The 26,866-nt window shown below is 58.4% G+C and overlaps 1 protein-coding gene across 1 annotated transcript; it reads left to right on the top strand.

Annotated features, from left to right (window-relative positions):
- The first annotated feature begins 9,384 nt into the window (after nt 1–9,384).
- On the top strand, nt 9,385–26,866 carry ACE (angiotensin I converting enzyme). The gene is made up of 25 exons (XM_062595611.1): nt 9,385–9,597; nt 12,078–12,245; nt 13,957–14,044; nt 14,358–14,501; nt 14,645–14,836; nt 15,077–15,174; nt 15,753–15,925; nt 16,131–16,354; nt 17,703–17,847; nt 18,087–18,185; nt 18,410–18,532; nt 18,961–19,172; nt 19,796–19,932; nt 20,226–20,384; nt 20,789–20,876; nt 21,078–21,221; nt 21,441–21,632; nt 22,226–22,323; nt 22,835–23,007; nt 23,453–23,676; nt 23,922–24,066; nt 24,347–24,445; nt 24,898–25,020; nt 25,621–25,808; nt 26,121–26,866. Exons 1-25 carry the CDS (start codon nt 9,385–9,387, stop codon nt 26,315–26,317), a joined length of 3,846 nt encoding a protein of 1,281 aa, XP_062451595.1. The 3' UTR covers nt 26,318–26,866.

Raw genomic sequence — 26,866 nt, 5'->3', positions numbered from 1 at the left:
TCCCTAGCCCTCCTTCTCCATCCCTCCCTCTCCCTCCATCCCTCCCCATCCCTCCTTCTCCATCCCTCCTTCCCCCTCCTTCTCCCTCCATTCCTCCCCATCTGCCCTTCTCCATCCCTCCTTCTCTCTCCCTCCCTCCCCATCCCTCCATCCCTCCTTCTCCCTCCCTCCTTCTCCATCCTCCTCCCTCCTTCCCTAACCCTCCTTCTCCCTCCCTCCTTCTCCGCCCCCTCCCTCCCTCCCCATCCCTCCTTCTCCATCCCTCCTTCCCCCTCCTTCTCTCTCCCTCCCTCCCCATCCCTCCTTCTCCCTCCATCCCTCCTTTTCCATCCCTCCTTCTCCCTCCCTCCTTCCCCATCGCTCCATCCAGAAAAGCAAACCCTGAATCCAGAGTGAGGGCTCGGAGGGGGCAGCCACCCCCACCCCCACCCTCCTCCCCCTCACCACCGCTTTTCATGCATTTATTTTTAAATAAAAACAGCCCATGGTGGAGGGGGGACAGCAGGTTTGGGGACCGAGGCGGTGGCTCCGGGGGAGGCGCATCGCCCCCAGGGCCGCAGCGGCTGGCGGTGCCGGCACAGCCCGGGGCGACTGGTGCTGAGCCGGCGCCGGTGCCGGCCCCCTGGATTGGATCAAGCCGCCTAAGTGCGTTAGGGGAAATTGGTTTATGCCATTAGGTCTCGCTGCAAACGCCGCCTGCCCGCGGATGGGGACGGGGACGGGGCACATGCGGCCCCGAAACGCGGCCGTTCGCAGAGCAACGTCCGACCATCACCAGAGCTTTTTTTTTTTTTTGGTCGTCAAATATTTGCAGGCTCCAGCTCTCGCTGCCGGCCGGGTTGCAAAGTCCCGGCTGGCAGGTTAGCGAGTGCCGAGCGGCTCCGCGCCCCGACGGCGGTGCGCAGCCCCGGCAGCCGCGGGCGATGCCGCCGGGCCCTCCGGAGCGAGAGGAGCTCCGCAGGCGCGGAGCAGCCGTCCCGAGGAGCAGCAAGGGCGAGCGCAGCTCTACGTTGCCGAAACCTCCCACCGGGCCCCTCCCTCCGTCCCGATGGGGCCGGGGTCTCCCGGATGCTGGATACGGCCCGCTTCCCGGAGGTTTCCTGCCCTGGGGGGCTGGCTGCGGCTTTGGGGTATGCAGGGCTGAGCACCGTGGTTCGGGACCACCCTCCAGCCCCACGGGAAACCCCCCCCCCCCACCGCTGCAGCTGTGCTTGGCTGGGATTTACCCCCCCCCCCCCCGCCCCGGCAAAGGTTTTGGAGGTAAAAAGGAACCTTTGGGGAGAGGGAGGTTTGGGGAAGGGGGGGGGGGGTAATGGGATGCCCCCTCGCTGCCCCGCCGGGCGCGGCGGCCGTCGGACCTACCTGCGGTGCCGGACGGTGCTGCCCGCGATCGCCCGGCTGCTGCCTGCGCGCCCGCGGGATGCTGAGCAGTGACAGCGGCTGAGCCGGGGACGGGGCCACCAGGCGTTGGCAAGGCAACGGTGGCGATGGCGAGGCGAAGGGGGACCTCCCCCCCCCCCCCAGCATCCCTGGAGCGGGAGGCTGGCATTGCCGGGATGCATGGGAGGGGGGTGCTATATGGGGAGGAAAAAAACGGGGTTGCAAAACGGGGGGCATCTGCCACAAAGGGGGATTTAGTGTCGTGGGGAGGTGGCCGGCCGCGGCTCATGCGCTGCCTGTGCCTTGCCCCCCTGCTGTCACCCCCCACCCAGGTCCGCAGAGCTGCAGGACCCGGGACCGTGCAGCCACCCCCAGCATCGCCTGCCCCATCCCCGTCCGCGGGGCGGGGGAGCCCTGTCCCCCCCCCCCCCCCCGTCAGGGGACAGACTGGGTCCGTGAACATTTATTTGTTTACTGAGTGACTTGCAGTGATTTAACTTTTGACTTCAGTGAGTTCCTGGCACCTGGGGGGCGGGGTGGAGGGAAGCGGGGATCAGTGGGGCCCGTGCTGGAGCAGCCAAAGGCCCATTCGCGCTGCATTTTATGGTTTAGTTTTTTGGGTTTTTTTGTTTTTTTTTTTTTTTTTTTTTTTTTTTGATTTTTTTTTAAGGGACTTGGCTTCTCCAGGAGGAGCGTGGCGGGAGGTGACAGGCGCGTGGGTGCTGCTGGGGCGACGTGGGTCCCCCCTGGGGCTCCTCCTGGGCCCAAGGCAGGGCAGGGGGCTGCAGAGATCAGTGTTGGGGGTGGGGGGAGGAGGGCTCAGCTTTCGGGGCAGCCGGGCCCTTGGGAGACCCCACCCCACCCCCCACCCCGTCCCCGGGGTGCGCCGAGGCGAGCAGCTGGGTCCCTTCCGGAAAATGTCGCGTTTGCGTGGGCGGGCGCCGCTCGGCCGAGGTGCCGCTAGGTGTCAGCAGGAGCCTGCGAGGCGCAGGGCCCACGGGTGGGGGGGAGCAGCCGTGGGGCCCCCAGCACCCGCGGGTAAAACACCTCCGTCCCGGCGCGGCGTTGCTCTCCCCGGCGTCTCCTCCGAGCAGGGCTGCTCCGACCCCGACTTCCCCCCCCCACCCTCCATCAACCCCCCCCCCCCCCCGGAATCAAATCCTCCCTCCCGCGGGGGATTTGCTGCCTCCGGCTCTGCCTGCACCGCGGAACCGAGCAGGGAAAAAAGAAAAAAAAAAAAAAAACACACACTGTGGCTCGAAGGGCGCTAAGGGAGCAAAGTCCGGCCCGGCTCCGCGCCGCGGGGCAGAGTCTGGGGCGCGCAAGGCTCGCGGCCCTCCTGGCGGGGCCCCAAGGCCGAGCCGGAGAGTCGCTGCCGCCTAAACAAGCCCATTACGACAGGTGAGACTTGTACCCCGGCTGCGATAGGAGCCCGCTGGTCCCTCTCGCCTCGCGGTCGGGATTTATTGCTGCGGCGCTTATTGGGAAATGGTTTACGGCGCTAATCTAGGCGATAAAAGTCACCATAAACTGCAAACCTTTAGCCAGGCAGCTGCGCCCCGGGGGCTCTCTGCCCCGGCCTCACGGCCAGATGCTGCTTTGCAAGCGTCTCGCGGCAGAGCGGAGAGCTGAACCCCCCCGGCCTGGGTCTCCGCCAGGCCGGCGGGTGCTCTGGAGAGGACAAGGATGCCCCTGGAGGGGCTCCATCCTCTCCCCCCTAAGTCCTTGGGGTTGCAGCTGTGGTCTACCAGGCTCAAACCCCTTCTTGCCCTCCGAGGTCCAGCTGGTGCCCAAAACACAGCCACCTGCGAGGCCCCTGCATCCTCTGCTCCTCCGGGGTTTCACCCTCTCCTCCTCCATCCGCCCTAGCACCGTGGCCTGCCCGCACCAGGGGCACCCGGTGGGGCCGCGCCAAACCCCCCGCAGCCCTTTGCGGCCTGCCTAAACGAAGGGTGACACCGGCCTCCGGCAGATCCGCTGCGGTGCAAGGGAAGGGCCGGGGTGGGGGGGCAAAAAACCGCAGCCAGCTCCAAGCCCATGGCCAGCCGGCCGTGCCGGCTCGTCCCCAAGGCGGGGACGGGGGAGTGGGCACGATGGCGAGGGGGGGGGGCACTGCGTCCGGCGCGCCAGCCTTAGAGCGGGCGAGACGGCGCTTCGTAAGCAGCTCTTTAATTAAAAAGATGTTGCCGCGGGCACGATGGTTTTATTAAATCCACCTGGGCTTTCGCCGAGTCTCCAGCAGGCAGTAATGAAATTCTGGACGGGGAGCGAGTCAACGCGGGAGCAGAGCCGGCCGCGCCGGTGCCGGGCCCGGGGGCAGCGGAGCCGCCTGTTTTCGCTGGGGGGTTTCTCGGCCCACCCGGCTGCTCTCGCCCCGGGCAGCAGCACGCGGTTACTGGTTAACAGCCCGCGGGAAGCATCAGCGGGTTTTTTTGCAGGGAAGGGCGCGGGAACCGGCCTCGCCACGGGCAGGAGAGCGACGCCTGGGCCCCGGCCGCACGTGTCCCCTGCCACGTGCTCGGTCACGCACCCTAACCCCACGGAAAATTCAGCTGGGTGCAGAAAAATAAAAATAGAAATAAAATAAAAGAAAGAAAGAAAAGAAAAATCTGAGGAACGGGGTAGTTTCCTAGTTTCCTGCTGGTGAGTGAGACAAATCAGCTCAGCGAAGGCCCCCCGGCTTCAGCTCCCGGGGCGCCCGTCCCCCGGCCGGGCCCCGTTCCCAGCTCCAGGTTTCTTCTTGGCACCGCCTGCGGGTTACTCAACACCGACTGATTGATATGATATAATCATAAATTGATAGTTGTTGGGTAAAAGCAGCGGTTCTTGCCCTTCCCCAGCTGCTCCCACCCATCCCCTGCCTCCGCCCAAGCTGATTATCATGTTACCATTTTGCTGAGCTGTTGGGTTTTTGTTTTTCACCTTACCTCAAATTTTTATCGCTAACAAATGCTAATTTGCAAGATGCCTCAGCAGAGGGTTGCTGCTGAAAAGCCCAGCTGGTGGAGGCAGCGTAGCGGCGCTCCGGTGAAACCCACGGCAGGCGAGGCGGAGCAGCACCCCCCGAATCCTTCCCTTTGCTGCCTTGGAGCACTGCAAAAATCCAGAGCAGAATTAACGTTTTTCATTTAAAAAAAAAAAAAAAGGAAAGAAAGAAAACGTCTCAAGGCGGTGCGGTTGCGAAAGGAGAAGCCGCAGGCGAGACCCCGGCTGCCCTGGGCGGCTCCGCTTCGCGCGAAGGGCTGCGAGCCCTCGGCTGATTTATCGGATTTGGGGAATTCTTGAACCCTCTGACCCTCCCTGCCTGCTTCCCAGCCCAGGAATCGGAGCAGCCCATGCTCTCAAAGATGGGGGAAAAAAACCATCAGTTAGTGACCAGGCTAATTATTTCTGGCTGCAGAACTGATGGGCACATTACGGCGAGCGCAGCCCGAACCTGCTAAATCTGTTAAACCCCAATTAACCCAGAGAGGCAGGTGACGGCCGTGCAATTAGGAAGGATTTACGCAGGGAGTCAGAGGAAGGACGAGGGCGGAGGGCCACGCGACGCCGGGATGTGCCGAGCCGCGCTGGGCCTCAGCGAGAGCCGGGCGCCTCGTCCAGGCCCAGCGTCCGCCGCATCGCGGGGGCTGAATCCGGGCAGAAAGCAGAGCGCCTGGATTCGAGCCCGCAGGCTGGACAGCGGGGTCTGTACTCATCCACGTGCCTGGCTTGAAAAGGCCAGAAAATGCTGGGTTTTTTCCCCAGCAGCAATTAAGCTTCCTTGCCTTCGTCCTCGTGGAGAGTGCGACTTTGCTGAGAAGGGCTGGCGATAAGATCTGTGCAGCGAAGGCAAACACTTAATCTGCTTCAGAAGAGGCTGAAGGAGCATTCATGGCGACTTTAATAGCTGCTTGGATAAACAACTGCGATAACCCGCACCAGACTTCCAGCAGATGATTAATGCTCCAGCAGCAGTCATGCTCACTTGCCTCAGGGCCGAGAGTGTTTTCTTTTATTAAAGAAGGAAAAAAAATAAAGACAGGAAAAATAATGGACTTTGCCACTTGATATGGGCTGATAGGTGTGGAGAGAACATGCTGGCCTCTTCCCGTACCCAGCGCTGGTGCCAGTGACGCTGCTCCTGTGCCTCAGCCGTTGGTGGTTGTTGAGGAAGATGGAATTGAGGGGTGAAGGACGAGGGATGAAGGATGAGAGATGAAGGATGAAGGATGAGGGATGAAGGATGAGGAATGAGGACTGGAGGTCCATCAAGACTCTCACCTCCTGCTCACGGTGCTCCTTGCCCATCACCTGCCCGGCCACGTGTTCTGCACCATCTCCTGCGTCGGTGGCAAGGCTCCTTGCGCTGTTCTTGTCCCTGTGGCCTAGAGATAACACGCTGGGTTGTCCCAGATCATCTCATCTGCCCTTTGAGATGGGACCTTTTCCTCCCAAGAAGTGCTACCAGCACCACAAAAGTGGAGCATGGGGCTGCGCTAACTTTGGCCTCTGTCCTGCAAACGCAGCCCAACCCCGGTGGCGCTGGAGACTGCAGGAGGGGAAGGTTCAATCTGAGCCTGGGGTGTAATTCTCGGATTAAATTATTGTGATTTATTATTGTTGTTACCTTGCAGTGGCCGCGGTACTTAGCCTAATGGCTCATAATTATTTTAGCAATTGCAGGTTGGAAATTAACTGTGAGAAGCAAGGTTGCTTGGGTTGTGTCATTTTTTTAAGGCTCAGAAAAGAGCCATTTGGATGAAAAATTAGGAACAGAGACATGTTTTCCCTCTCCCTTACGGCAACGTCAAGCAGCTGGGAAAGCAGCTTAGCGAATTATGCGCTATGATAATTGATTGAATTCATCAGTAAATAAAGCAGGATCGTTTCAACTCGGGGTCTGGAGCTGGAGGACAAATTCTCCTCACAGGGAATTTTTTTATCGGTTGCTGCAGGAGTTGTTCTGCCTGTAAAATCGCAGCTGCTGGGAGATATAATGTGCAATACCCCCAAAGGCCATCACTGGGGAGAGGACCAGCTCCACGCCCGCCCACGCGGCCCCGCTGCCCCGGCCGCGTCTCTGCCGCGCTGTCAAGACGGGCCGGGGCCATCCGGCGGCTGGGGCTCGATCGCCTTTGACAGGCTCTGCCGCGGGCAGGGAGGTTTTGCAGGAGGCCGAGCTGGCATCTGCCGAGCTCTCCCTGCCCCGCGCCCGCTCGGCTCTGCTTTTAATCGGGCTCCGTTTTTGGGGGCGCTGCTCCTGCTTTGCATCCCGCGCGGAAGGGGCGGCTGCTGGGCAGAGAGAAGCCCCCCGGGCAGGATTAGGCCCTGATGAGGGCTCCAGGCTGCAGTTATCCCTGCTGCGAACAGAAAGGCAGATGCAACCAAGCGAAATGGTTCAAAGCAGGAAAACAAACAAACAAACAAAAAAAAAAAAAAGCGGCGATCCTTCACGGATGCAGTAAAGCCGCGGGTCTCCCTGCCACAGGCAAAAGTCCTCCCGGCCCGGGCGCCACCGCGGCTTGCCCAGCCTCCCGGCACGCTGGGGGTCACCGTGGGCCCGCCGGGGTGCGGAGGTGCTGGGCGCCGTCGCCCACCCGTCGCTTGCTCCGCTCGGTACCCGTCTCCGCGGCAACGCCGCCCTCCGCATCCCGCCAGCCCCGCATCCCCGGCGCCCACCTCGACGGGCCCGCAGGCCTTCCCGGCCCGCCGCTGCTCCAGCTCCTCGCCGCCCCCCCGGGCTGGGAGGTGCCGTTACTTTCTGATCCCAGCTGGTGCTTTCTTTGGGGGGGGGGGGATGTGACAGCGGTGCGGACTTCCTCGGAAATGCAGCCTTCTGGCTCAAAGCAAAGCCCCCAGCAGAGCGAAGCGGCCTTGGACCAGCACTGTTAGACGCTCGGCTGTGACCCCCCCCCCCCCGGGATGCCTGCGCTCTCCTTCCACTCGGAAAAGGCCCCTGAGCTGCCCTTCCCAATGTTTCTAGCCCCAGGATGCCCGTCCTCACCCAGAAGATGTGGCCAGAGGCTCCTTCAGGCTTTGCAACCACATCATCTTGCAGCTCTGCGCTAGTGCCAGGGACAACGTCGTCCCTCCTGGGTCACTCTGTGCCCTGTCCAGATGTGGCCTGTCGCTGGCAGGGCACTGGGGGGCTCAGGGCTAATTTACCCCCACACACCCCATGGCCGCCCGGGCTCGCCGCCGGCCGCCGGAGCGAACAGGCGGCACAGCCGGCTCAAGGCCCGCTGATGTGGCACTCTCGTCGTGCAAACAAGCGAGGGCTTGGAAGTCAGGAGAGTCTTTCCCGAGAAAACCCGAGTCCCTCGGGTGCCATGAATCCCTCTCTCACTACGGCTCTCCCCGCTCTCCAAACACCACTTCACTAATTGCAACACCCCGAGCCCTCGCCAGCCCCGCTGGCTCCCCGCCGCCTCTGGCCCCAGCAGCCCTTCGCCCTGGATGCGAAGCCCATCTCCCAGCACGGCATCTCCCACCCTGCTGCTCTCCCCCCCACCCCACACCGGGACACCCCGGGACACCCGCACCGTGGGGGGCGTCTGCGCTGCTGCGCGGCCGGAGCAGCAGAGCGTCTCGCTGGGTGGCTTCGCCCTCCTCCAGCGAGGCTTGGAGCGAGGAAGGGCTCGGCTGACGCCGGCCCAGCCGGGCGAGGAGGAGATCGGCTGTGCGAGCACGCCGGGAAGGGTGCAGAGCCTGGAGAGAGGTGAACGTGCTGCGTGCATGGAGCAAGGGATGCTCGAGGTATCCGCCCCGGCCGGCTGCGCCCACCTGGCCGGGGTCGCTGCTGACCGCTAGTGCGATGCTGAGCCGTGCGCTGCTGAGCCCGACCAGTCCCAGAGCCGCTCAGCGACTCCGTGGAGGTGGGAAAACCACTTCCTCGAGCTGCTGGAACCGCAGGGCTGCAAGAAATCACACTTGGTCGCTGTCCAGATTGGAGCCGGACCAACCATTTTTCAAACTTTCCAGCAAACTGGATTTTCCAAGGACTTGTGGTCCATAGGGAAACCAGATGCAAAGGAGGGGGGGGGGAGCCGCAGGCGGCTGCCAAGGTCGCTCCGGCCCCGGGGGGACGGGGATGCAGGGCACAGCGGCGCGTGCGGCCCCGTCGGAGCCCCCGGGGCAGTGGCCCGGCGCCGCCGCTGCGGTTTGCACCTGGATGAGGGCGGTGAGGGGGTGACCCGCGGTGAGGGGGTGACTGCGGGGGAAGCTTTTCTGGGTGCCTGCGGCTGGCAGTGCAGGAGAGCGGGAGGGCAGGGCTTGCCCTGGGAAGCGGTGACCTGCAGAGGGGCAACTTGATAGACTTCAAGGGCGACCTTTGGGGCGCTGCGGGCTCCCAAATCCCTTCCCTTTTTATTTCTTTTATTTTTTTTTTCAGGAATCAGCTCTCTCCCTCCCCCGGCACAGGGAGCCGCATGGAGGCCGTGTCCACCCCCCCCCCCCCCCCGGAGGACACGGACATGCTTGGTGGCGGCACTGGGACCCAGTACATCCCCGCAGCTGCAGGGGGGACCCCGACTCCCCGAGCCGCCCCGCCGCGATGCCCCGGGGTGGGGGGGGGGGGCATGAGGCAGCCCGGCACCCAGGCGGCAGCACCCCGCGGCGGGGAAGCTGCCCCCCCCCCGGGGCACCCCGCGGCGTGGGGCGCCCCTGCAGCCGCCGGGCACCGGCCTCGCTCCTTCCTTCCCTTCGCCCTTCCTCCCTCTGCTTTCTTCCCTCCTTCGCCTTCCCTTCCCAGCCCCTTTCCGGACCCTCCCGGCGCCGCGAGGCGCGAAAGGGACTTTGCACCCCGCGGCAGCGCTTTCGCCGCGCTCCTTGCCGCAGAGCCGCCCCGGGGGCGAGCGAAACCCGGGCCCGTCTGGTGCGCGAGGGGAGGCCGCCTCGGTGGGCAGGGTCTGCGCACCGGCTGCGAGCTTATAAGCAGCCGGCAGCTCGGCAAAGCTCCCTCCGCCCGGCGCGACGGCGGCGAGCTCCGGCGCGAAGCCCCCCCTCGTCCCGGCGCCGGGCGCGATGCCCCCGGCTCTGCGGCTCCTGCTGCCCTGGCTCGGCCTCGGCGCCGCGCTGAGCCCGGACCTGCTGCCCCCCGAGCACGACCGCACCGAGGCCGGGGCCGCCCTCTTCGCCGGCGCCTACAACAGCACCGCCGAGACCGTCCTCTTCGCCAGCGTCTCGGCCAGCTGGAATTACTACACGGACCTGACGCCGGGCAACGCGGCCCTGCAGGTGGGTGCCGGTCGGGTGTCCATCCCCCTCCATCACCTCCGGCCCCATCTCCGGCTCTGTCGTCCCGCGACGGCGCGTGCGGGGGAGGCGGCGGGGACGGAGGGGCAGCGCGGGAGCGGAGGCAGGGCTCCGCGGAGGCGCTCCGCCGCGCTTTTCCTACCGGACGTTCCCAGAACTCAGCTTCGACCCTTTCCGGTGTTAATAAACGCTGCAAAAATAAAACCAGGTGGTCGCTGCACCGTCAAGGCGTTCGGGACTTCTCGGGCTCCCTCCCACCAGCTCCCAGGCCCCGGGGGGGGGGGGGGGTCTTGGGGACAGACGGGATGCTGCGTCCTCGGCGGAGGGCTTGTGCGCGCCGTCTCGGGGCGAGCAGGGCGCCGCCCGGACCCGGCTCCCGTCCCGCCGAGCCCTCGGGCCGGCGCGGGTACCGCCTCCGGCGGAGCCGCCGCGGGAGCCCTGGGGCACGAGCGCGGGCAGCGTTTCCAGGAGGAGGCGAGACGTAGCCGGGCTCCGCTCGCTCCGTCGCGTCCACCCCGGCGGCCGGGGAGCATCGCTGGCGGCGGCTGCGGGGGTCCGGGGGGGGGGGGGGGAAGGGGACACGGTACCCAAGGGACCGCGAAGATTAAAATCAAGCAACCCAGGCTGGGCGGAGGCTGGCTTGCGGAGCCGTGAATAACAGCTGATGAGCTCCATCAGTCACGCCGCAACGGCAGCGGCGATGAGCAGCGGTTTCACCCCCTGCTCCCGCCCCCCCCAAGCCGGGCCGGGACCCCCTTTTTCTCGAGCAGCCTTTCCGGGCAGAAATATTGCTCGTGCCAAGTGGGGCCGGGACATTCCCCTCCCTGGCCCGAAATCACGGCCGCCTGCCGTGGCTCCAGCTGGCTAAATAACCCCCCGCGGCGCGGGGGGCCGGGGCTGCTCCCTGAGGCTCCCGCGGCCCTGGGAAGGGAGGCTGTGGGACACCATGATCTGGGCGCTATGGATGGAGACTATAGGGCACATATGGGGGAGCCGGGCAGCGCTGCCTGCTGCGGGGCGATCACCCCGCCATCTCCCTGCTGCGCCTTTGGCTCCTTGGTTCTCCCCGCTGAGTGACATGAGATGTCTCAAGTTTCTCCTACCCAAAGCTGAACCCAGCCATGGAGACCTGGCTGGGGCCATAGGGAGAAAACTGTAGCTATGGAAAGGAGATAGATGTAGACAGGAGATACAGAGAGGAGATACAGAAAGGAGGTAGATATAGAAAGCAGAAGAAGTGACAGTGGTGGCTTTAGAGTTTGCCACCAGATGTTTCTAGTCTGGGGCTTCTCCCTGCTGCTCTAAAGGTGAGAAAGAGCAGATATATGAATAAAATGAAGTCAGAGCTCATACCTCCTTACGAAACTGGGACCTGGCAGCTGCAAGAAAACACCAGGTCTTGCAGGGCTGGTTCAAACCCTGCCAGCAGCTGCCCCTGGGGCTGCCCCCAGCCCTGTGAGCTGCCTCCCGCGCAGCACAGAGGTGCACGTCCCCGGCTCACCAGGCTGGAGGCTTCTCCCTGCACCGAGCTGCTCAGGTCCCCAGCAGCTGGAGCCAGCCAGCGGCGCCCCAGACATCCTGCCTGCAATGCGGACAGGCAGAGCTTCCTGAGGGCCAGCGAGATGGACAGGGCGGATGACGCTCCCTTAAGTGCTTCTGGTGCTGCTCCAGCCCATGGGCTGGTGGCTGCATGCCTCCAGCTTCTCCAGAGCTGCTGCGAAAGTGCAAATCTCACTCGTTGAACTATTCGTGCTGCGTGTGCGCCACCAGGCATGCAGAAATAGCATACGTTCTCTGGTCTACCAACCCATAGTATCCTATAGTTGTGTGTTTCAGCTCTTTTTCCAGTGGAGAAACCTGCAGCGTTCACATCCCAGCACCCCAGCTGGGGCAAGACACCCCAGAGCTGCCTCCAAAATGGCTTTAAATACACCTCCCCATGTGCTCGGCCGCTCGCTGGGCGTGCTGCGGGTGCGTGGGGCCTGCAGACATTGCCACGTTGGCTTGAAATCGATGTCTCTTTGCATAAGCATCAGGGAGCAGGGTGACCCTGCCTGCCGCCTTGCGTCCCTCAACCCTCTGGCTTGCACAGAAAAGCTGATGACGGCACCATGTCGGGTCGTGTCTGTGCCCAGCCACCTCCCTGCCGAGAATGGGGTCCACGCTGGGCTGATGTGGTGCTTGTAAGCACCCATGTTAGCAGCCTCCTGCCTCCAAGATAGCCCTCGTGGATTTAAATCTGGCTGTCACCAACCCCTTCTTTCTGCCTCATGTCCAGCATCTGCAATGGCATTGGGGGGGGGGGCAAGGCATGTGCAAGGCTGAGCTTGCTGCTCCCTGCACTCTGAGGCCCCCGTGGGTGGCACAGTGGGTGCTCTGGGCCACTACTGGCATGGTGACCAGATCCACTGCAGATCTGTCTCTCCATCTTCCCCAAATCCTGCATCCCTCTCTCCTCGCAGGTGGAGGCTTCCCTGGTGGAGCAGAACTTCACTGAGGCCTGGGGGAAGAAAGCCAAGGAGCTCTATGGCAACATCTGGAGCAACTTCAGTAACCCAGAGCTAAGGAAGATCATTGGCTCCATCCAAACGCTGGGGCCTTCCAACCTGCCCCTGGAGAAGAGAGAACAGGTAGGTGCCTCACTGCCAGCGCAGGGGCACAGCGGTGGATCGGAGGAATCCCCAGGCTGTGGGCATCCAAGCATTACCGGGCTGCTTGGGATCCTTGTTGAGGTCTCCTTTCTCAAGGTCTCCAGACCTCTTTTCTGGCCCAGTGTTCCTCTGTTGCTTATAGAATGTTCTTCCTTGCCAGTGACCATGTGCCTACGCTGGGGACACAGGGATGGGAAGGGGAATTGGGGTCCCACAGCCATGGGCACCCTGGGCCTCAGGGTGACTCACTGTGCCTGTAACATCAGTTCCTGAACTGCCTGCAAGTGAGAGACGGAGATTTCCTGCTTACACTGAGTGGCCTTGGGCATTCCCTGGAGCCGAACCAGGCAGTGCCCGTGGCCAGGGGCCAGCTGGCTTGCAAACACCCCAGTCTCCCACCAGCTGCAGAAGCATGGGCTCCTCATGTCGTCTTTGAGAGCACCCCGGCAGAAAGGAGGGCTGAGGACATCAGTAACAGCCCAACCAGGAAAGCCTGAGTGTCCCCACCACTGCCCTAGATTTTAAGGGTCATTTACATATATGCAGAGTGATTTAGATTTCCATGTACAAAAATAGTACCCAGGCAGTTGCCCTTGCATGAGTGTTGCATGGCACAGCTCCCCAGACACGGTGCCGTGTTCGGTGTCCTCCCCAGAGTCTGGTGCTTTTCAGTCACCACATGTGAGTTGATTCACTCCACCTGAAGCCTCAGTTTCCAACAAAAAAAAGCTCCAGGCTGCTTCTCTAGTCCCCGGCCCATACAGTCTCAGCACCCTCCCATGCCCAGCAGGCTGGGCACCTCTACGTACCCAGCCATGTGGCGAGGTGCTTCGTGAAATCCCTCTCTCTCCACGTCTTTGGTGGCTCATGGGGGCACTTCCCCATTGCAGTGCACACTTGGCTTTGGCCCATGGTGATACAATGCTTTCTGGACCAGAGCTGGCCCTGGTTTCTTCCAGGAAACCCATCCCTGCCCTCTCCTAAATAACTGAAAGCATCGAATGTCTCCAGTGCAGACCAGCCACGTTACACCAAGGGGAGAGCTCTCGCTGGCAGCCAGCACCCGCTGCCCCCACGCCACTCACCTCCAGCCCTATGGGATCAGGCTGGAGAGAAGGATGGAGGGGAGGAATTTCCTTCCCTGGGAATGGGCGCCCCAGGCAGGTTCCAGGAAATCCCCTGTTGCTATTGTTTGCTGTTCTTGAAGTTCACAGAAGTAAATCCCCTCCTCCTCCTGCTTTTTTTTTTGCCTCCTTAGATAAACAGTCTCGGCTGTAGCCCTTCTGACAAAGAACGTTATAAATAGCTGTGCTCTGGGACTCCTCGCGCACCAGTGTGTATTTTGAAGGGGTTTTCAGCAAGTGCCTTTGGATAGAGTTATCTATCCCAGAGTTTCGTTGCTCCCACAGCGCAAAGTGTGGAAAAACTACAGGCAGGCACAAGCTTATCTTGCCGAAAAATGTGCTACACACACACACACACACACACACACACAGCCTCCTCCACATCTCTCAGGACCCACACACACTCTTGTTGAGAAACCTTTATAAATCCACCCTAAACTGTGCTATATGTCTCCTCTCCTGTAGGGGCGGAGCACAGCTGACCCTGTCTCTGGCATCCCACGGGCTCCGAGAAACCTCAGTTTCATCTCCTTTGACCCTCAACAGCTTCTTTTCTCTTCCCCTAGTACAATACCATCCTGAGCGACATGGACAAAATCTACTCCACAGCCAAGGTGTGCCAAGCCAACGGTACCTGCTGGGACTTGGAGCCAGGTATGGTGTCTGTCCCACCAGGTTGGCCCCTGCCATGCAGGCAGAGCTTCCTGGGCACCACATGTGGTCCTGCAAGGTGCTGAGCACCTTCCAGCTCTGCTGGGAACCCTAATTTTGTCCAGGTCTGCAGTTCCCCACCTAGAGTGGGACAGTAGTGAGAGAAAGGTCCAGGTCCGCGTTAGCAGTTGTCTTGGGCCCTTTGGGTCTGGCATGATGTTGGCACATCTGAAGAACAGCTATGGGTTTTGCCACCCTCCTGCCCCTCTTTCTCACCAGGATCTCTAACTTTCCACTTTTTCTACCTCTATCCCAGACATCTCGGAAATCATGGCCAACTCCCGCAGCTACAGGAAGCTGCTCTATGCCTGGGAGGGCTGGCACAATGCAGCAGGCAACCCACTGCGGGCCAAGTACGAGGAGTTTGTGAAGCTGAGCAACGAGGCCTATCAGATGGATGGTGCGAGCGGGGCTGGGGAAGCTGGGGGCGGGAGGGGAGCTCACAGCTCCGTCCCAGCTCTGATGCTCCTGGGGCACAAGCAACAGCAAGTCATTCGGGGCCTGGAGGCTGGAGGCTGTGGGTCATGGCTACTTCCCTGGCAGGATTCAAGGATACAGGCGAGTACTGGCGCTCCTGGTATGACTCACTCACCTTTGAGGATGACCTAGAACAGCTCTACAACCAGCTGGAGCCACTCTACCTCAACCTGCATGCCTTTGTTCGGAGGAAGCTCTATGACTACTATGGCCCAACATACATCAACTTGAAGGGTCCCATCCCTGCTCACCTCCTGGGTAAGAGGAGAGCCCTCCCCAGCCCCATGGCACACACAAGGCCACGGTGGGGCAGAGGCTTCCTGGTTATCACTTCTTGTGGGAAGCTTGTATTTCTCTTCCTTCTGACCCACACTGCAGGCTCAGAGATGGGTGTTACATCTTCCACCTCAAGGGCAGTCATGGTTAGCACAGAGCTCAAGGGCCATCCTGGGAGCTGCCAGCCTGCTTAACCCTTCCACTCTGGTTGTCTCTTCTCAGGCAACATGTGGGCTCAGCAGTGGAACAACATCTATGGCATGATGATCCCTTACCCGGAGAAGCCCAACCTCGATGTCACAAGCACCATGGTGCAGCAGGTGACAGGCTGAGGGGACCTCGCTGCTGGCACTGGTGGGGACAAAAGCCAGAGGGATGTTGTTCAGGGCTTGCTCGTAATGTTGTTCCTGGCCCCATGGGAGCAGTTTCCTGTGCCTGTGCAGCAGACAACAGAAAACAGTATCTGGAAGGGGAAGGGACACAGAAGTAGCCCTACTCCTCCAGCAGTGATCACAGAAGAAACTGATGGGGAAAGAGGAAGGCCAGTTTGCTGTGGGACCAATGCTGGTCCTTAAAGGTGTGGGTTGCATCCACACCATCGTACATGCACATAGGTCCAAGAATTCCTTGAGCATCAGATCTGCTGCCCATGTTGGCCACTCAGCACCACTGTTGGGTGCTTCTCAGCGATTCTCACCCCATTTCTGGGGGCCAGGATCCTCACTCAGGGTGACGGGGCAGGACTCCAACCCCTTCCATCTGCTTATCCAGCTCTTGGATAGAGCTGACCCGTTCCCATGGTGCTGGCTACTGCTGGGAGAACATCAGAGGAGATGGCCAGGGTGCTGGCAGCCTTTTTGTCACTGTAACCCATTGCCTGCTGGGCTCTGCCCACCAGGGCTGGAACGCCACGCACATGTTCCGGGTCTCAGAGGAGTTCTTCACCTCTTTGGGGCTGCTGGAGATGCCCCCCGAGTTCTGGGAGAAGTCCATGCTGGAGAAGCCAACGGATGGGCGGGAGGTGGTGTGTCATGCCTCAGCCTGGGACTTCTACAACCGCAAAGACTTCAGGTGTGTAGGGGCATGTAGAGTCCCAGGGGTACAAGATAACTGCATCCCCATCCTCCCTCATCGCTGTTTTGGGTGCTGCCAGCCCTGTCACCCTCTGGAGGAGGTCTCAGTGCTCTTGGCAGGGGCATTACGCTGCTCGAGGGGGAACATGGGCTGCTCCGGTGCCCTTGCCTAGCCTAGACACCACTCTTTTTGCACCCAACAGGATCAAGCAGTGCACCACAGTCACCATGGAGCAGCTGTTCACGGTGCACCATGAGATGGGCCACGTGCAATACTACCTGCAGTACAAGGACCAGCCTGTCTCCTTCCGCAGTGGGGCTAACCCTGGCTTCCACGAGGCCATCGGCGATGTTATGTCCCTATCTGTCTCCACCCCCAGCCACCTCAAGAAAATTGGGCTCCTCAACAGTGTCACCGAGGACACAGGTGTGGCCGTGGCCCTGGGTGGCTTGGAGGGCTCAGGCACTGCCCATGGCTCAGGGAAGAGTTTTGGCTCTACCAGGGTGGGCTGCAGTCCAGCCACATGGTTTGGAGCAGACAAGGTCCCATGGCCCAACAGCACAGCTTCCTTTTTAGCACCATTCTCTTCACTCTTGAACATGGCAATAAGGCTTCCCAGAGCTTGTCTGTTCTCTCCCCCAGTACTCCTGGCAGAGCCCAAAACTTGAAAATGTCATCTTTGTGCTTGATTGGCTTTGACCTTTCCAGCATCTCCCCTTCACTCACCAAGAAATGTCCACCCCAGGAACTCTCTGCGCAGCTCTGTGGAGGTAGCCATGAAAGCTCATGCACACAGCTAGCACCATTTATGAGGACAGTCAGAGCAGGTGACAGCTCTGCTCACTGTCTGCCAGTTGCAGAGCAGAGGATGGTTTGTCGCTGCAGGGCACTGCCTGTCTTGGCAGGAGTCTCCCCCCTCCCACTGAAGCCTCTCAGCCAACATGTCAAACCAGACGGCAGCTGAGGAAGCCAAGTGTTTGCAGACTCCTGCCGCAGGCGGCTGCTTTGCAGAGGAGAGCCAGTCCTGGGATCCTCCTGTGTTGTGATTAAATCCATTTTGTGACAGGGAAGCCATTGCAGCAGCCAAGACCATTGGGCTGATGATGCACAAACACTGCGAAACAGATGGTCTCTGCCTCAAGGCATGAGTGCCCAGCTAACCAGGACGTGGCCATGGCAGCTCTTGCCAGCCACCCCAGCACTGCTACAGCAGCCAGCGATAGCCCAGAGCAGTGCTGCCAACCCCTCTGCCCATTCAGCTTCATTTGGGTCTCCAATAGGTCCTTATCCCACCTTTCTTTACTGGGTTTCCTCAGAGTGAAAGGGAAAGGAGATGCCAACCTCCCTTGTTCTCCCCACACTAGTAATTGTCCTCAGGATTCAGGGTGAAGTCCAAACCAACCTAGCCTTTGCAGTGGTGTGATATAGCTCAGGGACCAAATCCCCTTTACCCTGAGGTCCCCAGGGTGAATGTGTAAAGAGGGAACCATTAGAGTTATACTCACCTGAGACCCTCTCATGCACGTGGCCACAGCATAGCTGAGAGACAGGCTGAAGGCAAGGAGACACCAGGGCTGGTCACTCCCATTGTCCCCAGTCTATGAAAAGGCACATGTTGCCTGAAGTAGGAGTTGCTTCTAGAAAAGCCTTCTGGGTCCCATGCAGTCTTTGCAAAGGGGCATGTAGAAATGCTGTACCCCTTTGTCATCCAGATCTACTCACCCTCTTGCTCACAAGAAGTCTAATGTCCTTAGCGCCGCTCTGTTTCATACAGAGAGCAGCATCAATTACTTGCTGAAGATGGCCTTGGAGAAGATCGCCTTCCTGCCCTTCGGCTACCTCATTGACCAGTGGCGCTGGAACGTGTTCAATGGCCGCACACCCCCCAGCCGTTACAACTATGACTGGTGGTATCTGAGGTAGAGGACAATCACCAAGGGCAGATGGGTGCATGAAAGCTGGTGGTGTGCAAGGAAGGAAGGAAGGAAAAATTGGCTGCTAATATGGCTGGAGAAATTGCTTTGTGGATGGATGGAAGGAAATAGAAGTACATCTGATTGTGCAGATTTCTTCAGCACAGTGCCTTCCCTTCCTGCTCCCTGCTTTGGTTCATCTGCCTCCTTTCCAGCTCATGCTCTTGATCTCTGTTGTTTTACAGAACTAAATACCAAGGTATCTGCTCTCCAGTTTTGAGGAACGAAAGCAACTTTGACCCCGGTGCAAAGTACCACATCCCTGGGAACACTCCCTACATCAGGTAGAGGAGGTGGTGACAGGGGGATGGAGGCCCAGAGTGGGGAGGGGGAGTGGAGATCCCAACTCTATGGGCAAGCAGTGGGATACATTGTTTTTGCTCAGGGCTTAGAGACCATCCACAACTGGCAGGGAGCAGAAGTGTGTGGCCAGATACCTTCCTCTGTGCCATGGAACACATCAGCTGTCCTTTATCCTTGGGCTCACCTTCATGGGCTTCCTCGACAGGTACTTTGTGAGCTTCATCCTTCAGTTCCAGTTCCACAAGGCGCTGTGCCAGGCAGCCAACCACACTGGACCCCTGCACACCTGTGACATCTACATGTCCAAAGAGGCTGGAGCTGAACTCAGGTGGGAACAGAGGAAGGTTGGGAGAATCACCATGGATGGGAGGAAAGGAGGAAGGAAAAAGTGGCTATATAGATGGCTGGAAGAATAACTTTTTTTTCAGGTGGGTGGATGAAAGTACATGGAAGCACTGTGATGGGGTGAGTGGGTTCTGCTGACATCCCCATCATAAGCTCCCACCTGGATGAGAGGTCACTAAAGCATATTCAGTTCCTGTCAAATCCCAGGGTTGTTAACGGATGCATGAGTATGTGATGGGAAGTCCTCGGTCTCTATATGCAGGACAGCTGGAGGAGCTTTAGAGGCAGTTTCCAGGTTCATGTCGCATTCGGGATTAGTCTTCAGCTCTTGTGATGAAAAGATACAGGCACTGCTTTTCTTCTATCCATCCCCTTCCTCATGCTAGCTCTTTCTGTCCTGCTTCTCTGCAGCAAGGTGTTGAAAGCTGGCTCTTCAAAGTCATGGCAGGAGATCCTGCTGAACCTCACTGGCACAGATAAGATGGATGCTGGGGCCCTCCTGGAGTACTTCAGCCCTGTCACTGAATGGCTTCAGCAGCAGAACAACAAGACCAACGAGGTGCTGGGCTGGCCTGAATTTGACTGGCGTCCTCCTGTCCCTGAAGGCTACCCTGAAGGCATTGGTAAGGCTGCAGCTCCATCCTGGGTCTGGGGAGAGGCAGGAAGAGGTTTCCCAAGGGACATCACTAACGCCTAGGCCAGCCAATGCTGGGGGGAGGTCTCTGCTATGGGTGGGTAAGTTCTCCATGAGAGGAAAGAGAGAAAAAACTAGTTTTACCAAGAGCTCTATGTGGAGTCCCACAGGGTGTTGCTTCCTAGGGCATTGCGTCTTTGAAGTGAGTGCCAGTAGCCAACCACATAACATAGCATTGCCTGGACCTGTGGCCTTGCTGCTGAAGTAATGCCTTTGGCCATGATGTAACAGGTCACCTGTTTTCTGTTGCATCCTTTCTGCCCAGGTGGGAGGATCTATAGCATGCAGTTTGTCCTGTCGTCCTATCTCCTGTCCCAATAAGGTACCCCAACAGTATGCACCTGCTCCCATCCCTTGGCTCTTCCTAGCGCTTTTCTGCAAAGAGGCAGCAGAGCAGGGCTTCAGCCCATACCATGGTTGTGTAGCAGCCTCCAAAGGAACCTGCACTTCTGACAAAGGCTCAGCCACAGCTTCTCCATCAAGGTGATGCTCTTGCAAAGGGAAAGGCTCCCTTGACTTTCCCTCTCTTCTTCCAATTATTTATTTCTCTAGATAAAATAGCAGATGAAGCACAAGCTAAAGAGTTCTTGTCCGAGTACAACAGGACTGCTGAGGAGGTGTGGAACGCTTACACTGAGGCATCCTGGGCCTACAACACCAACATCACTGACCATAACAAGGAGATCATGGTACGGGAATGACCTTGGGCTGTGTGGGAAAACAGGAAAGGCAAGCAGCTGGTCCCCAGAGCACATTGTGGACAAGCTCTGGAAACCAAGGCAGCTTCTGCCCCTTGCCAAAGGGAAGTGTTCACACCTAGGAGGTGCCTTTTCCATGAAAACCAGTCATGCCAGGAGATACCCATCAGAGTATCCACTGGGAGGTTGTCAGTCATCTGTGGCAGATGGTGTTTCTGTTGATTGGCTGTGTCTGAAAGATCTCCTCCGGGTAAACCCTCTCTTGTCCCCTCCTGCCCTTGCAGCTGGAGAAGAACTTGGCCATGTCTAAGCACACCCTTCAGTATGGCATGAAAGCCAGGGAGTTCGACTCCACTGACTTCCAGGACCAAAGTGTCACACGCATCCTCAAGAAGCTGAGTGTCATTGAGAAGGCAGCCCTGCCCGAGGATGAGCTAAAGGAGGTGAGTTGCAGGACAGAGCAGGAGAGTGTGTCCCTTGTCACCACCCTGTCCAGAGTCATGGGCTTCTCCTGACTTCTGGGAAATGGTAGTGGGCAGCTGTCTTTGCCCAGGGTGGTAATCTGGTACCTTCCACACAAAGCCAAGATCCTTGCCTCCAGGTTTTTTTATCCAAAGGTTGCATATCCCAGCCTGCAGCAGGACCTGTCTGTTTGGATGACAATGGTACATTGTATGCTGGTCCTGGCCCTTCCCATACTGATTCAAGAGCTTCACCTCCCTTTGGTCTAGGAGGACAGTGCGGAAGGGACAAGAGGAAAACATATAGAGACATCCCCACAGGCTGTGGCATTCACCAAGAGCAGAAACGAGGATAACCAGCTCACATAATCCAATTTCCTTTTCAGTACAACACCCTCCTCTCAGATATGGAGACCACATACAGCATAGCCAAGGTCTGCAGGGAGAACAAAACATGTCACCCCCTGGATCCCGGTAAGATCTAGCAAGGTGTCTGGCCAGTTCTCTGCAGCAGGCCCAGAAAGGCAGGATCTTCGTAGGGGCAGGAAAAGGCTATAACAGGGCTTATCCACCTTCTCTGTTATGGCCCCTGAGCAGCATGTTGGATCTAGCATCATTGCATCAGGCTAACCCATGCAACAGCATCACTGTGGCTTCATTGTTCTTCCTCTTCAGACCTCACGGACATCCTGGCTTCCTCACGGGACTATGATGAGCTCCTCTTTGCCTGGAAGGGTTGGCGGGATGCTTCTGGAAAGCTGATCAGGAACAAATATAAGCGATACGTGACACTGAGCAACAAGGCAGCCGTGCTCAATGGTGACTGTCCCACTCCCTTAGAGCCCCACTGTGGCCTCAGCACCCTGCAGGCAGCAGGTTGTGCTGTTGGTCTGGGGCCAACGTCTCGAGGGCATAGAGGTCCCACTGAAGTAAGAGAGGTCATATAGACATGGAGGGGCCTGGGATGCCTGAGAAGAATGATGACCTCTTGCCTGAGAAGGGTAGGGTCTGATGGCTTCTGCTCTTGCCCTATCACAGGCTACACAGACAATGGGGCCTTCTGGAGATCCCTGTATGAGACATCCACCTTTGAGGAAGATCTGGAGAGACTGTACTTGCAGCTACAGCCCTTGTATCTCAACTTGCATGCCTATGTACGCCGAGCCCTCTACAAAAAGTATGGTCCAGAGCGTGTAAACCTGAAGGGTCCCATCCCTGCTCACCTGCTAGGTAAGGGCTTTGCTGGAGCCTAATCCAGAAGTGCATTTCTGGTCCAGCCTTGAGCAAGAACTGTCTGTCCCACTAGCCAGAGTCTGCTTAAACCATGCCAAGAGTTGAAGCCACTTCTTAGGCCCAGCCTTGTACTTTCCTCGTCTACTCAAGATTACCCTGCCTCTCTGGGGACCAAACTGGAGCATGGACAAATGCAGCTCCGTTTCTGACCCAGTGCATGATCTGTGGTCCCTTTGCAGGATGCCGTAGCCTTAGTGCTGCTAATCAATGCATCATTCCCACTGACCCCGACACTGAGGCTGTTCAGCTCCCCTCAGGTCTGAGTGGGGACCTCACATCTGGTGGGAAAGGTGCAGTCTCTGGTTAAGGAGCCAATGCCCCATGAAACAGATCTGCAGGGGCTAGTTTGTCCCAGGGAACAGGCAGCACGCTCAGCATGACTTGCCCTCTCCTGTGTGGCTGAGTTCCTGCTTGCTTCGTCCTCATGCAGGCAGCACAGATTGCAGACCGAGTAGCCCAGCTCACACAAGAGTCAGTAGTAATTCATTGACTTTGCTCTCCTCTCCCTGTCTTACTCCTGCATTTCCCAGGCAACATGTGGGCCCAGTCATGGTCCAACATTTTTGACCTGGTGATGCCATTCCCGGAGGCCACCAAAGTGGATGCCACTCCAGCCATGAAACAACAGGTTAGCGATTTTCTACTCTGCTCTGGGGAAGCCTCCTTGGGCCCAAGCACCCCTTGGCCTTTGTGACTGCTCATGTTAGCCATTGCTTTCTAGCCTGGGAAGCATCAGTGATGGGGGCACACCTCCCTGCATTGCACCAGGGAGACCCCTCTGCTTTCCACTCAGTAAGGTAGCCACTGAAGATAGCAAACTCATAGCTATTTTTCTCTCCTACCTCTTTGCTCCTAGCCCTCTGAACAGTCTCTTTCCAGCTAGAAGGCCCTTGTCTATGAGTCTGCCCTGTCCTTTTGAAGGACAGGTCTAGCTCTGATGCTGCAGAAAACCTCTATCTTCTCTCTTCTCCCCACTCTTGGATATGCCAAGAGCTGGATCCAGCTTTAGCTGCCCCAAAAGATCTCCCCATGCCCAAAGGAATAAAGACTGTCCTTGCCCCCCCCCAACCATTCTTCCACCAGCAGCCCGAAGAGTCCGCATTGCCCCTCACATTGTCTTTTTTCTGCTCTCTCCACAGGGCTGGACGCCTAGGAGAATGTTTGAAGAGTCGGACCGCTTCTTCACATCCCTGGGCCTCATCCCCATGCCACAGGAGTTCTGGGACAAGTCAATGATTGAGAAGCCAACAGATGGGCGGGAGGTGGTGTGCCATGCCTCGGCCTGGGACTTCTACAACCGCAAGGACTTCAGGTGCCTGTGGGGAGCAACAGAAGCCCCTGGCAGCCATGCTGGGAGGAGATAGTGATGTCTTGGCAGAGACATGGCCTTGCGCCTTGAGTGTCTCTCACTCAGTAGCTGTGGCAGCCTTGCTCTGGTATTGCCACTGCTACCCAAGATGCTGGCATTGCTGGCAGCAGCCCACATGGCAGATGGAGGGCATGCAAGGGCTTCCCTGCCCTGGAGGATGAAAAAGCCGATGAATAGGGGAAAGGAAAGGTCAGGGATGGACAGAGAGGCAGAGAGCAACTCCACTGAGCAGGACCAGCCCAGTCTGGCTTGAGATATGAGCTGGGCGTGGGCATGTGGGAAGCGATGCCAAAAGCAAAAAATAGCACAAAGGAGTGCAATCATTCCTGGATGTTTTCACTTCAGCATTGCTTTCCCTTCTCTTCTCCTCCCACACCTCCTGGTCCAGGATCAAGCAGTGCACAGTGGTGAACATGGATGACCTAATCACAGTTCACCATGAGATGGGCCATGTCCAGTACTTCCTGCAGTACATGGACCAGCCCATCTCATTCCGTGATGGGGCCAACCCTGGCTTCCATGAGGCTGTTGGGGATGTCATGGCCTTGTCCGTCTCCACCCCCAAACACTTGCACAGCATCAACCTGCTGGACCAAGTCACGGACAATGAAGGTGAGCTTGTAGGGGAGTACCACACTACTATTCCCTGGGAGGAGCTGGAAATGGAGAGACTGTAAGAAAGAGGGTCAAGATAGGCTGGAAAGAGTGGAAGGGGTCAGAGACGTCCATGGTGGCTTTGCAGGCATGGAGAGGACAGGATGCAGATGAGGACAGCTTGCTCTTGGGCAGGGTGATACATACACTACAGAGGGGCAGGAGGCAGCAGTGCCTTGCTAATCCCCTCCCATCCTGGGCAGAAAGCGACATTAACTACCTGATGAGCGTCGCCCTGGACAAGATCGCCTTCCTGCCCTTCGGCTATCTCATGGACCAGTGGCGCTGGAAGGTGTTTGATGGACGGATCATGGAGGATGAGTACAACCAGCAGTGGTGGAACCTCAGGTGCACTCAGAGAGCTCAAACTTGGACCCCCCCTCTTTGGTGCAGGGGCCTTGACCATAGCCCCACTGGGTAATTTCCCCCTGCAACTCAGTTGGCCACAGTGGGACATGATGAGATACATAACCCCCTCGCCCTACTGTCACACCCCACTTTGTCCTCTCCTGGCTTACCCCAACTTTGCCCTCACCATCCAAACTCTGCAATGATGCCTCTCCACTCCATGTTTTCCTCATGAGCCCTCCACTCCTTGCACTGAACTAACTCTCACTTTCTGGCCCAGGCTGAAGTACCAAGGCTTGTGCCCACCAGTGCCAAGGTCTGAAGATGATTTTGACCCTGGGGCCAAGTTCCACATCCCTGCCAATGTCCCATACATAAGGTGAGCCAATGGGACTGGGAGGGGTTGCCTGGCATGGACTGTCCCCTGCAGAAGCAGGATTCAGACCCCACTGATGGTGTCTTGTTTCACATCTGAAGAGAAAAGTACCACCCTGGATGTGCTGGACAGCTCAGGGGATCCAGACAGAGGGTGAAGAGGGGAAGGTGGATGGATCAGGGGTTATTTCTCCCTGTTCAGGAAGGATCAACTCATTCCTCCAAGTATAAAACACATGCTAGAGGGAGAAATAGGATCAGGAAAGATCTCACCATATTGACACCAGAGAGAGCTCTAAGGCCAGTGATACTTCTGAGGGATGGGAGGGTGCAATCTCAGGGCAATGGGGTCAGGTCCCACCTGCACATTCACTAATAATGACCAGAACCTGGAGAGACATCTCTAGCCTGACACTGGGTTTTTTTCTTTTCCCCCACCCCCTCTGGCCTCTCCAGGTACTTTGTCAGCTTTGTGATCCAGTTCCAGTTCCACCAGGCGCTCTGCAAGGCAGCTGGGCACACAGGGCCGCTGCACACATGCGACATCTACCAGTCCAAGGCAGCTGGGAGCCTCCTGGGGTAGGTATGCAGGGCAGAGGAGAGCCAAGACCTTTATGTCCCTAAATGCCTTAAGCCAGTTAGGTATTAGCCGTGCTGGCAAGAGCAGAGGGCTCACAGGCTTCCTGGGGCTGGGGTGCAGCAACCGACTCTACCCAGGAGCCCTCGGTTGGGACGCTTGGGTCCATGGCCCTGGGGTCTGGGCAGGAGCAGGACCATGGGCTGGGTGCAGTGGCTGTGATTGCAAAAGCAGCCACTAGATGGTAGCTGGGACCTTGGCAGGAGAAAGGCCTTCCCCCCACTCCAACCTGTTCCTTAGGGAAAGCACCTCCTTTCCCCCAAGAAAAAACCCGTATAAAATTAACCCTTTCACCATAAACCAATCTGTATCAAGCCAGATGCTGTGGAAGGCTTTATCCATGTTAAAGTCCTCAGCACACATGCAGCCTCCTACCCCCTGCTCTGTGCCCTCTCAGCCCTGTGGCTGCCAAAGGGGTACAGACTGTACTAGGGTCCCAAGCACCAAAAGAGTTAAGCTCTGGAGAACAGGCAAGAGCTGGTTGTGAGGAGGGACCCAGCAGTCCCTGAGCAATCCACTGGAGCCAATTTCTCCTGCCGCAGGGAGGCCCTGAAGCTGGGTTTCAGCAAGCCATGGCCCGAAGCTATGGAGCTCATCACCGGGCAGCCCAACATGTCTGCTGAAGCCCTGATGAGCTACTTTGAGCCACTCATGACCTGGCTGGCCAAGGAGAATGAGAAGAACGGCGATGTCCTAGGCTGGACTGAGTACAACTGGACCCCTTATGCCGGTATGTAGGGCTCAGCCAGATCGGGTCAGTCCAAGGCCAGGTCGGAGCTCAGCCTTTGCCATGGCAGGGATGGGACACAGGAGACATTGAGCTGATGGCTCTACCTGGCCCAGTGCACCTTCCTCATCCCAAAACCACAGCATGTTTGAATGATTCCCTTGAATTCATGGGGAACTGAGAGTCCGAAAGGGACAAGACATCCTGGGACCTTACAGAGCCCAGCAAAGCAGCAGCAATGGCTGGTCACCCAATGCAGCATGGCATAGAGCCACCAGCAGCAACCTTCTCCCTCTTTTCTTGATTTTTTTCCAGCTTCTCAAGCACAAGACAGCTCTGACCAAGCCAATTTCCTGGGCATGTCTCTGGCCAGCAGTCAAGCAACAGCAGGTGGCTGGGTCCTGCTTGCCCTGGCACTCATCTTCGTGGTCACCACCATCGTCTTAGGCATCAAATTGTCTTCATTCAGGAGAAAGGCCTTCAAATCCAGCTCAGAAATGGAACTGAAATAAGGCAGCTCCCAGTGGGGCAGAGCACATGTGCCAGCAGCATGCACAATGTGCAAGTACTAGCACTCAGGTAGCCCGGCAGTGATGCCTTGTGCAAGGGGCACGGGCACATGTGGGTTCACACACAGGCCAATGAGGCCACGGGTTTCACCAGCCCAGGAACTCCTCCTTCCAATCAGGTCAGACATTTTTTTCCACTATGCAAGAGCCAAAGCAGAAAATACCTATTTATTTGTCAACAACACCTGCATCGTGGGAAGAGAAACTCAGGCCTTGTCAAGGGGCAGCCCTGCTGCCAGCAGGCACCGAGCCACCCGCGGCTGCCCAAGCGGAGCATCCCAGAAGGGTGGGACAGGGAGGCAGCAGGGTCTCTCCAGCACCCACCAGCCATTTCTATACCTCTGTGGCAGGGCAGACAAAGCCGAGGGGGCTTTGAATGAGCAGAGAGCAGACTGAGGAGAGACCGACTGTTTTCTACCTCTGTCCACCCCCGGTTTGCCCATTGCTTGGCTGTTCGCTTGCATGGATGAAAAATAAAACCGTGTCTTGATA

This window comes from Rhea pennata, chromosome 26 (assembly GCF_028389875.1).
Source record: "Rhea pennata isolate bPtePen1 chromosome 26, bPtePen1.pri, whole genome shotgun sequence".
Taxonomy (NCBI): Eukaryota; Metazoa; Chordata; class Aves; order Rheiformes; family Rheidae; genus Rhea; species Rhea pennata.
The sequence above is the reverse complement of the archived record's forward strand: the minus strand, read 5'-3'. Positions and strand labels throughout refer to the sequence as shown.

What these genes read in the sequence shown, in the direction of transcription:
- ACE (XM_062595611.1), top strand. Translation starts at nt 9,385, where the DNA reads ATGCCCCCGGCTCTGCGGCTCCTGCTGCCCTGGCTCGGCCTCGGCGCC. An exon ending in CAAGCACCATGGTGCAGCAG is followed by an intron (nt 15,175 to 15,752) that starts GTGACAGGCTGA and finishes TCTGCCCACCAG; the next exon opens with GGCTGGAACGCCACGCACAT. An exon ending in ACCATAACAAGGAGATCATG is followed by an intron (nt 19,933 to 20,225) that starts GTACGGGAATGA and finishes CTGCCCTTGCAG; the next exon opens with CTGGAGAAGAACTTGGCCAT.